A 13,214-nucleotide genomic window follows, 5' to 3' on the forward strand; every position below is an offset into this window, starting at 1 on the left:
GTTAGGAGGAGGCGCTCCGGAGCACAGATCGGCGGTTCCCGGAAGCCAGATTCGGCAGTCGTCTTAGGTGCTTTGCCAGTGACTCGATGGCATCCGAGTCGTGCGCATACAGTATCATGTTATTACGAGCTGATATATGGGCATGCAAAGAGTCTCTAAGAAGCATCAGTAACAACTGGCCGGCACAAGAGCACGGAAATTCCCAGAGGTTGGATAAGCTGGACCAGGAGAATTGCTAAACCAAGACGGATTAGCCACATACGCCTTGGGATTCAATGCATCTACATAGCATCCAAGAGAACTATCGATGTCCGGTTTAGTGTCTTAGCATTGTAAGTACTAGCGTTAACGACAGTTGCTAATCTTAAAGAGGTACATCCCGTGTTGGTTGAAGAGAAATGAAACAAGAGGAGCGGCCGTTACCGCAACGCAGTGCAAGAGGAGGTCATCGGTCATTGATTGTGAACAAGGTTGCGGTATCCATAAGTCACTGAATTCAGCGGGAGGATCACAGTTACCATTCCATGCCTGCTTGCTCCTTACTCGCGAGTCCGCCGAGCATGTTTCGCAGTCTAATGCAATGTAAGGTATCGCCTTGTTTGCTAGGCGGCAGTTCGTTTCGGCAAAGGCTGCAAATCTCAATTGCCCTCTTAATGAATGCCTATGCCCATACTGTGACAACCTGAGCGTGGTTCACTGAGAGATAGGAAGCCGTGAGCAAATAGAGAAAAGAGGCTGAAGGTAGCTCTTACTCGCGAGTAATCATCGACAATGCCGAAGACTTACATTCTGTGGGGCAGGTAAAGTCGCTTATGTTAACTGCGCATTGAGGTAACTCAATGAAACCAACGGTTCGCCGACAGGTGAACATTATTCCGGGAGGCGCCCAGTAGCATACATGCGCCCAAAATAGCGATACAAATTCTAGACTAACAGAAGACGTACCATGGATCTACCGTCCAGCTCGAGCGAACCACGCCTTCTGCGCCCCGCAGGTGGCGTTCGTGCAACCAGGACACCGCAGACCCAATTGAACACTTGTCGGCCCGATCTTCCCACCTGAATGGTTCTTCAGGTGCGCCGCAGCGAGATCAGCCAAAGCGCGGATGAACACGGGTGACTCGTTCAGAGACTCCGCTCGGTGGACTTCAACTCCGTGCTGCGGAGCAGATATATTTGAGATTTGAGCTCGTACACAGATGGACGGTTTGACATACCTCTCGCGCCTCCTTAGCATACTCGAGGTCGAGCTCGTACAGCGTCTCGATGTGGTCGCTGGTGAATGCGATGGGCACCAAGACGACCCGCTTCCGCCCAAGCCGTGCGAGGCCCTTCAGCGCTTCTCCCGTCTGCATACCCATCCACGCCGAGGGGCCGACTTGTGACTGCCACACGAGTCGGTAAGGGTTTGCGTGCCCGAGTCGATCCATCACGGCGTTGACCGAAGCCGAGACTTCGAGGATATATGGATCCCCTCGGTTGACAACGGACATCGGAAGGGAATGCGCGGAGAAGAGCAGCACGACGTCCGACCTATGCTCCGCAGGGAACTTTTCGAGCGCGCGTTCGATATTTTGTGCGACCGCCTGCACGAGGTCGTGACGTCAGCACCTTGCCAGAAGCACGCCATGTGTCCCGTGGTGGATAAAGCAGACATACCTCGATGAAGCCAGAGTGCGTACCCCACCGGTCAATCACGCTCCATTCGACCCCATCCCCAAAATCGCCCGTCTTGCCCTTCCTATACAGCTCGTTGAGACTACTGCCAGTCGTACTGCAGCTGTACTGGGGATATTGTGTGAACGCAACAGCGCGCTTGACGCCGTCGGCTTTCATCTCCCTTGCGGTCTCGTCCGTGAGAGGTCGCGCGTAGCGGAAGGCGACGTATGCTTTGTGCGGCGCCGTAGCAGGATGCAATTCGTCGAGGAGCGCAGCCATACGCTCGCCCTGTATCTTGGTGTACTTCAAAATGGGTGAGCCGCCGCCAATGTCCTCATACTGCTTCTCTATTTGAGGAGTGCGACGCCTGGCGATGATAGGTGCGAGTATAGATTGGAAAGGGAGAGGGATGAGGTCCCCGTCTGAGAAGAGGTTCTTCAAGAAGTCGTGTGTTTCCGGCACCTGTCCGCGCGCGTTCGCACACCTTAGCTAGACTATAGTAGACAGGAGCACGCACCGTGGACGGCCCACCCATGTTCAGCATCACAATCGCTACGTCCATACGCGTCAGCCTCTCTGTAAACCCGTCAAGCTATCAAATGTACCTGTTGGACTGCAATGACGCGTCAGACACGCGCATACACGGACTGACGCGAGCGAGCTCACCTCTTCCCCGCTGGGGGAGCTGTATTGAGCGTCGCCAGCGAACGCGTCAGGGAGCGGGTTAGTGCCGTTGTGCGCTTCACGTAGGTGGCCATGGCAGAAATATGTCGTCCTGAGAGGACGAAGAGAGTGGTATATAATGCTGAGCTGAGGGGGTGGGAGGATCCAATGGGAGCGGTGCCATTTTCCGTGCGACGTGACCCACGCTGGAGGCTTTGTAAACAGGTCTATTGACTGATCAGTAAGTGATACTGATCACGGACTTACTCGCCTATATCTGGCCTACCTAATTCCTTCCAGAGTTTTCTTATCGGGTCAAAGTGACAGTTGAAACCGAACCTTTGACTCCCGGGGCTCTGTAGTCTCGTGACCAGACGTTCGGAGCTTTGAGCGGAAACGAAAAATCGGAGGTTTCCGGGAGCCCGGATGCTTCCGATTTTTTCGCATCCGATTCAGGCTCCGAACGTCTGGTCACGAGACTAGGGGCTCTGGCTATCCCGAAATACCGTGATCTTCTTCCCGTGGCCATTGCTGACACAACTGTCACCTGCATCTGGAACAGGCCACGTTACGCTGGATGATAGGTTCCTCAACGGTGGACGTGGTCTTCCCAGCTATCGTGGCCTTACAATACCTGTCCTTGGCATTACGACGGCCGAACAAGAGCGGAGGATGGATCAGAATCTAATGCTAACAAGTAGGCACCCGACACTGCACATCTGCTCTCCGACCGGACGGCCAGTGTTGGCCGTCATAGGGAAAACTCCTCCTTTCTTCATGATGTCATCTAGGCATTCAACAGGCTATGACTATACGGTATTCCTATCCTCGCATTGCAATTGACTGCCGCAATTCCAAGGAGTTTCGTAGCGGTTCACACTTCGCCACCAGATATATACCCTCCGTATCGGACTCCGTTCACACATGGGGGGTGAATCGTCTCACGCTACGTGGGCAGCCACTGTCATTGCATTTTCACCGACACTATCTGGTCCCACCACTGCTCGCGGAAGGAAGTGCATACCGCACTGCCGTGCCCGTCAGATCCTACGTATGTGTTCCAGAGTCCTTGTCTTGATGTTGACATATGCCTTGTCGCACCGTTCATATGAACTTTGGCATTCAGCCTCCCACAAGGCAGTACGGCACATTGCTTGCGGCTCCGCGACAAATCTGGGACGCTGTCGCGTTTCGTAACACCCAACGGCGCACTGCCTCCGTGAGTACGTCCCTGCTTGGGCGTCAACACAGGATGTAGCGATCCAGTGCAGAAATCAAGTGTCAGCATTGTCTTCTGAGCTGAGCCGTTCCTTTACCTTCCCCCGAACCTATCACCTCACGTCTAGGGAAGAGTTCAAACGAGCTTATTCCCATACTGCAGACACACACGCTGTCGCATCCACGAAAGCGCAAAATGGCATATGCGCACACGCCGTCAAATACACAGGTCTCTCATAACTGCCATCCTAGGACGATATGCGCCTGTGCACGCCCATCAGGCCGATCTTGGAGAGGTGACGCTATACATAGTGACAGCGGGAAACGCTGCGCGGCGACATCGCTTGACGAAGATTCCTCAGGCGACCCAAATCTCAGATCCCGATCAATCGACAGTCCAGTAAGTATGTTTGGGTTTGGTCAATGTCCACGAACCACAGCCAGCGCCAGCGCCTTGTGTCTAGCGTGGGCCAGCACTCACCGGGTCGCCAGAAGTTGCTCCCCCCTTCCCAAGGAGGAGCTGGACAGGGATCTTTTCTGGGCAGGGAAACGGCTCAAGCTATCTCGTCCGCGAGAAAAGGCGCTCTGCAAAGAGTTTTCTGCACTGCAGTATGCTTGTGCAAGGTATTTTCGTCGCGTCAACAACATTTCCTCGCTGGGGAAATGCGGCCCTCAGTGCTATTGGACACAGCTAAGAGGCCTGATCTCCTGTGTCGTGCTGAGGATCGTAGCAACACAACAGATATGGAGCCAGGTGCAGGGGAACAGGGCTAGATTTTCAGCGAGGCGTGGTACGCCACGTAGCGCGAGAGAGTAGGTGTACAGGGTGAGATAGAACGTGAAAGTACCAGGCTACAGCTATGCAGTACAGACGGGCGATAGGCATAGCGCGACAGCGTACGACTAGCTACTACTATACAATTTACGGGTATGACGTGGAGACGAGATACGGCAGAAGGAACCAAGTGGAAGGGCCCGGGAAATATACAACGGCTACGAGGGGACAAACCAAGTAAACCTACCCAGAGATATATGCAACATATTACGTCCGAGCGTCATATCGACACCGCCTGGAACGCTGAGGCACAGTCGATCCATATGGTCTCCTAATAGATCAATCAGTGAGCTCGCCTTCTTCGCGCTCCTCCCTTTGCGGTGACTCCTTTTGCGGTGGCGGATCTATGTGCGCCGGTAGGGCAGGTGGGGAAAGGGGGGCTGGTACCGGCGCGGGGGACGGGGTCCTAGCAGAAGGCGTAGGCGTAATGCCATTCACGGTAACGTCTTTGCCCGTATCCTGAAGAGGGTCTGGGGGGAGTGCGTCAGCCGTAGAAGCCGGCAGCTGCTCCGCGGAGGGCGTGTCCTTATCGGCAGGCACAGGCGCAGTTGCAGGATGCCGAAGGGGTTCTTCCGTCTCTTCTTCCTCGTGCTTGTCGGCCCCGTTTGGCAAGGGCTTCTGCGCATCTGTGTTTGGCTCGGCCGCAAGGACAGGCTCAGCTTCGGCGCGGCGTTCGTCGTCGGCCGGCACGCTACATTTCGATGAAGCGGCAGCCTTCGTAGCCGCGGCGATAGAGACAGACACAGAAGTAGACGTGCTCCCACTACCGCTCGAGTCTCTGCGCTTCGCCGGCCGCGTCGCGCGAGGTTTCCTCGTCCGAGCACTACGTTTCGGCGTCTGGGCCTCAGTCGGTTCTTCTTGGGCTTCCTCAGGCTCGTTCTTCTCGGGGGCAGGTTCGTCGGCCAAGTCTGAAGCCACGACCGCAGACACGACGAGCGGCGACGGCGCCGCGGGGGCGGTAGCGGCAGCACCACGAGGATTGCGTGTGCGCTTCGCGGGCGGCGGGAACACCCCGTCGCCGTCTTCTGTGTCCTTCCGTTTTCGCTTGGCGCCGCCACCTCCGCCGCGCCTCTTTCGCGGGCTGGCGTTGCGATCTCGGGCTGGCGCGTCCTGTGCGGCCTTCTCTATGCCGTTCGGTGTGCCGTTTGTCTGCGGGTCGTCTTCACGACCTTTTGGTCCGGCACGACGGGAGCGAGAAGTGCCTGCATTTGAGTCGCCCTCTGCTTGGTCGTCGCCATCGTCTACACTCAAAGATGAAGGTAGGCCGAATTGCCCGGGATCGAGTTTCGGTAACGACTGCGCAAGGGGACCAAGAGGATGGTACAGCGGCAGGAGAGGTGCATGGCGCTGCACAGCGGTCTTTACAGATAGAATGTATTTCTGCGCAGACGAGCGCGAAGTGTCAGTGGAGGTGGACGTCCGACGGCGTTCGTAGGGAGGGGTTGCGCGTTTGCGCATCGCTGTTGAACGCGGTCATTAAACGCGGCCCCACGTGATTCAATTTGCATCATTATGGGCGCTTACTCGTATGGGTTTCCCACTCTCCAGGGTCATCCGCAGAGGGCGACTTGAACACGTACTTGGGTTTCCGACGGCTGCGAGACGATGAAGCAGACGGTGGGGTCGATATGAAGGCAGACGGCGGGGATGCGAGATGCGAGGATGACGCGGAGTCGTCGGAGAAGGCGGGAACCACAATGGGTCGGCGGGAACCCACTATCGGGGTGATATTGTCGAAGGTGTCCATTGCGGTCTGCTCCAATGCCAGTGGCAACGGAGAAGAACGAGTAGACAGTATGTGTTGGAATGGAATGGAAGCGACGCGGAACATAACATGAAACACGCACTACGAAGCCACACACTACAACCCAGGGACACTAGCGGAGGCTTCGACGTTCGCCGGGGTCTGAGCTCGGATGAGGTTACGTCGTTACTCGGGCGGCCGCGATCGGCGTGATGATGAGGTATAAGTTGCTTGCGACTAAAAGGAAAGATGCGATTCTTGAAGGCAGAATGTGTCAACCGCAGGGTTCCCGATGCCATAGTGGGGTGCAGCTGCAAGTACGAACGTACCTGGATGTGGTGGAGAGTGCCCAACAAGGTAGGGTGTTGGGCGGAAGCCCGATCGGATGGGAAAGAGCAGCGACGACGCCGGTGACGATAGCGATGGGCGCGGTCGTCGACGTTGAGGAGGATATGGCCGACGTCGACGGGGGCTGCAGACAAAAAGCGGCCCGTGCACTCCATTCAGGCTCTCAAGCCACTGCGAACCGAGCCGAGGCTACAACGCCGGCCACGCGGTTATCTAATCTTATCTCCCTGGCGCGTTCGCGGGATTGGTAGCGCCAACAGTCCGCGGCCGAGCGGGCTTCCTGCTCCCGACCCAATATTTCGACATCATCTCTCCTCTCCTCAGCATGCTTGGATCTGCGCATATATTCCTTCCGCCCGTAGTGCACCATCCGGTATGTTGCTAGGGGAGGTGCTGCGCGACTCAAGTGCTCTCCACCTCGGGTACTCAGTCCATGAGTTACAGCGCAGGCGCAGTCCGCCATCCGACGAAGTCCGACGACAACACAACCTCCTCGCAGCACTCCCTCTGCGAAGACTCACCCTGAAACCGATGAACTTGCCTCCGTTCACTGTTATCCGTTTCGTTTTGACAGCAGCCACATATGGTCAACCCCGGGATTCATCCAGATGCGAGTCCGATGTCAAGATCAACGCACCGTTCGCTGACGGTGCTGCTATCGCCGAAATCGGAGATTCAACCTGACTCAAGTCGCGCTCCCACAACTCTACACAGCTTCAAGGTACTTTGACCGAGGTTTTCATTCTATTCCTCAAGGCCTCGAGGGCAAGCTTCTACACTGGTCCAGTGAACTAAGCGATATGGCCCGGGGGTTGCTATGGCAAAACGGATTGAGTGATTATAGCCCGAGCGCTCTGCTGTTGCGGTCGTGGCAGCCCGGGTCGATGACGCAGACGCCACGACCCGGTTCTGTATCGCATACGGAGTTAAGGTACGTGGAGGGCTCTAGCAGCTTGCTGTACTCAAGTTGCTCTTGAGAGGCATATTGGACATGACTCCTCGTTGAAGCACGTGCTGAAATTCGTTGATGGGTCCCGCCCTGCCGGTCCTCGAGTCACTACAACCTTTCCGGCGCTGGTCTGACTCATCCTAGGACGTAGCCACAGAGTATCGGGACGAGAGGACGACATACAAGTCTAAACGTGTCCGCCTCCGCCCAAGTAGGCGCTCCTCTCGAACGTACCGCAGCCAGCTGCGCGTGCCCTGATGTCACTGCGTCTGGGAGCTTGAGCCGGACAATGCTGCCGCAGTTATCAAATATTCTGTACGTTTCCTCCAAATACGCACCATATGTCGTACTGACTGCCGACGCGCTTCTCTCGCCCGCTCCGTATCCTACGGTGTTGTCCTAGCATGTCTCTTCCGGATCCGCGGTGTTGGTGAATAACGGCTGTGCATACGACTGTGACTCATGGCTCTGTGAACACTCGCTCGCTGTCCCAACAAGTCGACAACTTGCTATAAAGAGGCTCCCCTCTGTCGGGCAGAGTCATTCCATCCTTCTCACAACCCTTCACACACGACATCTCCGTTACCACTCCCACTTGGGTAGCCACTATCTATCATAATGGCAGAATCTTTCCGTACGTCTTCCCCGATTGCGTAGCCGTCGTCGTCGCTGACACCTTGCCTTTCCCGAACAGACTGGCGCATGCAGCTTAACAACTACCTCCAAGCCAACGGAGGAGCTCGTCTCCTAACGTGGGACGTCTACCAAAGCGGACCGCTACACCAGCCGTCGTGGACTGCTATAGCTTACAGTACGTCCTACATGAACTATCTGCTCGTTGCTCCTGGTAAATTTCGATCATTATGCTCTAGTCCGCGGCGTAGAGTACGGACGAGCATACGGCTCGTCGCAAGCCGCGGTGAAGGAGGAGGCTGCTCGCCAGACTCTAGAGGCCCTCATCCAAGACCGTCGCTCTCGAAGCTACCACTAAGCGGCGGCGGCGTTGAAAGACGTCCACCCTCCATTCGTCCTCACGTCTCTCGTCGGCCGCTGCTTTCGTGCTCTTGAACACCGCTCCCGTCATGCTGTTTCTAGTCACCGTCTCTCATCTCATAAACTCTGCCTCGGACGCTGATCATCACCACCACTTCTGATACCACGTCGTACGCTACATTGCTTTCCTATACCTCGTAATCGCCCCGCTTGTCCCTTGCCTATGTATTTCTTGGACACCGCCTCGCCCCTAGGGATGAACGCTGTATAGCTGTACGGTAGATGCCGCCCGGACCTTCTTGCACAATTGTCTTGTTGTAGACTAAGCGCTATGTGATAATGTACAGAATCAGATCGACCGTTCAGCAATTCGATCATCACCGTGGGCTGTGCTACCGGTCTCACTATGCGACACCGCCTCCTCGTGTACTCTGCTGCTAAAGTCCGTCCGTGACCCGGTCCAGACCATGTGGCAACATCTGCCCGTCTAATATCGCGAGCACTGTGTTCCTATTCGAGCGAGAGTGCCTCAAGAGAGCATAGCTTTCGGTTGTTCTTGACTCTTGTACCGGTGGGCGCAACACAAGTAGACCCTGAGGTACTCCTCGTTCCTTATCAATGGGAAAGGATGGGTTGCTCTATGATCCGGGCGGACAGAAACGGTGATTGACAATTGAGATGAGGAGGAAATACACGTCAGGGTTATATCGACGCGTCCCCGTGACCGCGGATCTTGGGCGCTTGTGAATGCATGTAGGTACTTAAAGCTTCTTGCTGCGGCCTTGACACGCGGCTATATCACGGCCGATACAGCTTCTTGGAAGATAGATTTTTTTCATCTGCACATAGATAAGAGAACGGGATTCGTAGAAGCCATCGTATACGACAAGAGTCTATCGCCAGATGGCTGGTGGCGAGCGAACACCCCAGTGAATTCCTCCACTGATACAGCAGTAGGTATCTTGTGGCAATAAATAAGGGCTCCGTTGAACGCCATACAAGTTCAATACACACAGTGAACCTTCACGGACGCCTTGCTGCCCAATTCGAACTGCCTTTTACGGTTCCCTCGGCAATTCCGTCATACTCGGACATCTGTCCAAAGACTTGTTACCTCCAATCACATACACGCATAACCCTCGTTCTATCCTTTCACGGAAACTGCCCTTATATAATCCAGCTGCCATGTTGTGTCTCCAGAATACATACGTCTTGTAGAATAGTAAGAGCCGGCGGAGACGGACGGGCGCCCGTACCTTAAGGGGCCGGATCCACCCTCACTGCCCCCAAACCCCTTCTGATACTGATCGCTCTCGGACGTATGTACGTTCAATCTTTGCGCACGAAATCGCACAGCTTACTCTATGAAAGGCGAGTGATTCAGTGCACAACGGCGTTCGTGAGTTCTCGCACTTGCGTTATCCCTGGTCTCGCCGGGAATCGCCAGTTTTCCGTTGTTATGCCCGACGTCCACATGTATTGGTCCCTATGTTGACGAGTCGTCTCCATGGACAACAAAGCAACACTTCCCTTGTGAACAGAAGCACAGCCGCGACCGAGGTCCGCTTCACGAGAGCCGCCCCAGTCTACCGGAAGCATAGCCAACGCCATGTCAACACAGTGCGACAGTCTAGGCACGTTCAATGTAACGGAGGTCAACTCAGCCTGCGAGAATACCAAGTCACAGGAATGAGGAGCGCTGCGCCGGCCGCTAGGATTTCCGGTGCACACATCGCGCATGGAACCTAGCGTTGTTCTCCGGCATGATTACACACCGTACTGTGGACACCTTGCGCCACCCAGGTGCAAAGCTTCGAGCAGGCGGCTCTACATTGATTCGTACGACGGAAAGCCGGGCAGGAGGAGACTAGACCCTCTCTAGAGTCTGCTCGATAGCCTTGTCATCCGGAGAGACATCTCTCTCCAGCTCCGTCACAGCCACAGTGCGACTCGCATGCTCGTTATAGGCAACCTGGGCGGCAAGAAGGTCGGCGCTCGCAGGAGTAAGAACTACATATTGAACATGACGTCAGAGATGACCCGCATACGACGACTACAGACGTCCTCCCAATTAATGTGCGGCAAGTACTCACCACGACTGTAGTCTGCAAACACGAGCTCGTAGAAGACTGCTGCAAGACTCGTCGCCAGGATATTCGTCAGTGCAGTGATCGCCGCGTACGGACCGCCTCCAGCCTCGAGGCCCCAAATGGTGATGGCCATGAGACGGGCGCCGAGGTCGCGCGCGGTATTCGTTGCGACTGAAACGTGCGACGAGTCAATCCATGGTTGAGTCAAAAGTGGCAATGCATCGGCGTGATTCTTAGCGGAAACAATGTACTCGCCTCCGACGCTAGAGTAGCTCCAGACCATGAGCGCACTACGTGAGCGTATCGTCAGCGCTTCGAAGGCACGTCAACGTCGGATGGAAGCGGGACAGTGAAACGTACAAAACGAAGGCGATTATCCATGGCGCCGCGACCGGAGAGACGGTATGGTTGCTCGGATCGTCGACCGCCCAGATGACAAGTCCAATCACGAAGTCCTTCGGGTGCATGAGGACGTGGCGGTGGTTCCAGCGGGCAATTGAATAGGCCGAAACTCACGCAGACAAACTCGTTCAGGAACACGCGCCCAAAACTTGTTCCTGGAGCCAAGTATATCGCGAAGACTCCCGCGGGACCACTCGGTGTGAACAGGGTGCTGGCGAGCGTCCCAGCTGCCGACAGCTCTGCTTCTACTTGCTAAGGGGGTTGCTCCATTAGCGACGGGACGTCAGGGTTGAAAATGGAGCGCTAACCTTGATGGCGTCGCCGTATTGCACATAAATCAGGAGACAGGCGCAATATGCTCCGAGGATCTGGGCGACTATGTAACTAAGGATGAAAAAGCCAATGTCCGTCAGTTTCAGACAACCTGCTTTGGTGTTCATTCTACTTACCGCAGTGCTTTCTGAGGTGAGATCCTCCTCATGATGGCAAAGGCAATGCTCACGCCGGGGTTGTAATGGCCACCGGAGGTGGGTTGGGTCACCTGTCCAACAAGTTCGGCTTGTGAAAGACCTCTCGTGAGGATCACTACGACTGACGACGAATGCCAGCACCACGCCTATTGCATATCCGATTCCAATCTGCAGCACAGACGATAAGCCTTCAGCATTGGAGGTGTTGAGCCTGAAGGCGGCCGCTGAACCGATCCCTGTTCTCTGCTGATCAGTCGACCGGTTCATTGTAGGAAGAACTCGACGTGCCCGCAAATACATAGATGAACGTCCCAACCTGTGTGCGATGCATAAATATGACCATCGATCACGAAGGACAGAAGAGGAACAACTCACGAATTCAGCCGCACATTCCGCCAACCAGTGGACATTGCGACGACGTCGTCGTTCCCAGACAATCTGTGCGTTCAACCTCGGCTTGACATCAGCAAGGTGGATGAAGTCGCGCTCTCTTGACAGGCGGGATCTGAGCATAGTAGCGTCCGTGGGCAAGCGAGGTCGTGAACCGCATTTTGCTGTCGAGCTGGCCCCCTGTTATCTGCGAGTTCGACTGGCAGGTGGGCGATGGTATCTCATGGCTAATATTGGCAGAGCCAGTACGGGTGTTGGATTTCTGGATGGCAGCCAACGACTTCTCTCGCTTGCAGTTCGAAAGACGCATGACCACACCGTAACTCCCAATCCGCGAAGTCGACTACCAACACCAATGTACCCCACATGGGCAACGAAGCAGACAGGCTAGCCCTTCGGTCCGTTGTCCCTGCTCTCGTATGAGCTTTCGGTGTGTTACTGGTAGATGTCTAAGCTGGCGGTGCAGACTGTTGACCGTTTACTGTAGCACGGTGACTTTCGGCATAGAGGAAAATGGATAGATGACGTGAAGACGCAGTCATGGGAGAGCTGTTCAGGGCCGCCCTGTGAGCAATGGAAGACGGTGTATGTATAGCTCAAGCTCACAGACCCAGCCTCGACCCCGATACTTGAAAGCTCTATAGCAGCATTGGCAGGTGAGTGTGACAGTGGTCGGAAATCCGACCTAAGGCCTTTCCTTGGTAGAAGTCACATGGAACACGGGCAGAGTGTGGTTTGTGGGATGGCGCTGAGTTATGATAAGACCCTTCTCTTAGTACCGTAAGCAGCTCAACGCGAAGGAGGTAATAACACAAGGGGAGGAGGGGGTCGAGGTGTGATGATTTTCGAGCTCTGGGCGTCCCCGATGCAAATTTGCTGCCGGACGTACCGACCCGACGGGAATATCAGGATGCTTGGCCATCGGACGAAGGCCTTCTGCAACGCTGTAGACAGGAGATAGCAGTTACAGAAGCTTGCATATCGGTAGGCCCTTTCAAATGAAAAACACGCTCAAGTTGGTCTCGTACCCAGACGTATGGGTGTTACACCCGCACCCCACCACCGCGGTCACCCAGACGTCTGGGGCAGTTTGATAGAGAGGTCCTACCTCCCCCCTATTTCAAATTCCCGAGCCCGCGTAGATGAGATAGCTTGCGCGCTTACATGTCCAGGCTCCATGATTAAGCGCTGTGATGAGCAGTCCGGTCGCCTTGCAAGCTGTAGAACTGGTAGTAGAACCCCTCACTTTGACATGAATTGCAGTAGATGTGTTGAGGATAGAACTCGTGAGTGAATTGCCCCCAAGGGATAGCTTTGCATTGGGTTTTGCGCCTGTGACAGGGCAATCTGCTTGGCACCACAGGAATTTGTGACTATAAGCTGATAGCTGCAGGCGAGAAAATACTGTGTTTGTCCAGAGAGCTCCTTTTCTGCTCATACATAATTCAATATT

General features: G+C 55.1%; 4 protein-coding genes across 4 annotated transcripts in view; 1 reads left to right on the forward strand and 3 right to left on the reverse strand.

Moving 5' to 3' along the window:
* Window positions 1-952: 952 nt before the first annotated feature.
* DICSQDRAFT_67583 (ferrochelatase) lies at window positions 953-2,203 on the reverse strand (the record flags this gene model as incomplete). Its single annotated transcript, XM_007368971.1, has 4 exons — window positions 953-1,159; window positions 1,218-1,586; window positions 1,660-2,121; window positions 2,177-2,203. 4 exons carry the CDS (start codon window positions 2,201-2,203, stop codon window positions 953-955), a joined length of 1,065 nt encoding a protein of 354 aa, XP_007369033.1.
* A 2,104-nt stretch (window positions 2,204-4,307) lies between these two features.
* On the reverse strand, window positions 4,308-6,576 carry DICSQDRAFT_182697 (uncharacterized protein). The gene is made up of 4 exons (XM_007368972.1): window positions 6,449-6,576; window positions 6,223-6,376; window positions 5,900-6,128; window positions 4,308-5,835 (listed from the first exon to the last, which is right to left on the reverse strand). Exons 3-4 carry the CDS (start codon window positions 6,120-6,122, stop codon window positions 4,655-4,657), a joined length of 1,404 nt encoding a protein of 467 aa, XP_007369034.1. The 5' UTR covers window positions 6,123-6,128; window positions 6,223-6,376; window positions 6,449-6,576; the 3' UTR covers window positions 4,308-4,654.
* A 1,458-nt stretch (window positions 6,577-8,034) lies between these two features.
* DICSQDRAFT_173175 (uncharacterized protein) lies at window positions 8,035-8,407 on the forward strand (the record flags this gene model as incomplete). Its single annotated transcript, XM_007368973.1, has 3 exons — window positions 8,035-8,050; window positions 8,111-8,227; window positions 8,289-8,407. The coding sequence occupies 3 exons, from the start codon at window positions 8,035-8,037 to the stop codon at window positions 8,405-8,407; spliced, it is 252 nt and encodes an 83-aa protein (XP_007369035.1).
* Window positions 8,408-10,419: 2,012 nt separating this feature from the next.
* DICSQDRAFT_67564 (aquaporin-like protein) overlaps window positions 10,420-13,214 on the reverse strand; it is a gene marked incomplete at both ends in the record, with an annotated part of 6,271 nt that continues 3,476 nt past the window's right edge. The window contains one exon of the mRNA XM_007368974.1: window positions 10,420-10,670. Within this exon, the coding sequence (XP_007369036.1) occupies window positions 10,420-10,670 (251 nt within the window). The remainder of the gene's footprint in view (window positions 10,671-13,214) is intronic.

The sequence above is a fragment of the Dichomitus squalens genome (assembly GCF_000275845.1).
Source record: "Dichomitus squalens LYAD-421 SS1 unplaced genomic scaffold DICSQscaffold_42, whole genome shotgun sequence".
Taxonomy (NCBI): domain Eukaryota; kingdom Fungi; phylum Basidiomycota; class Agaricomycetes; order Polyporales; family Polyporaceae; genus Dichomitus; species Dichomitus squalens.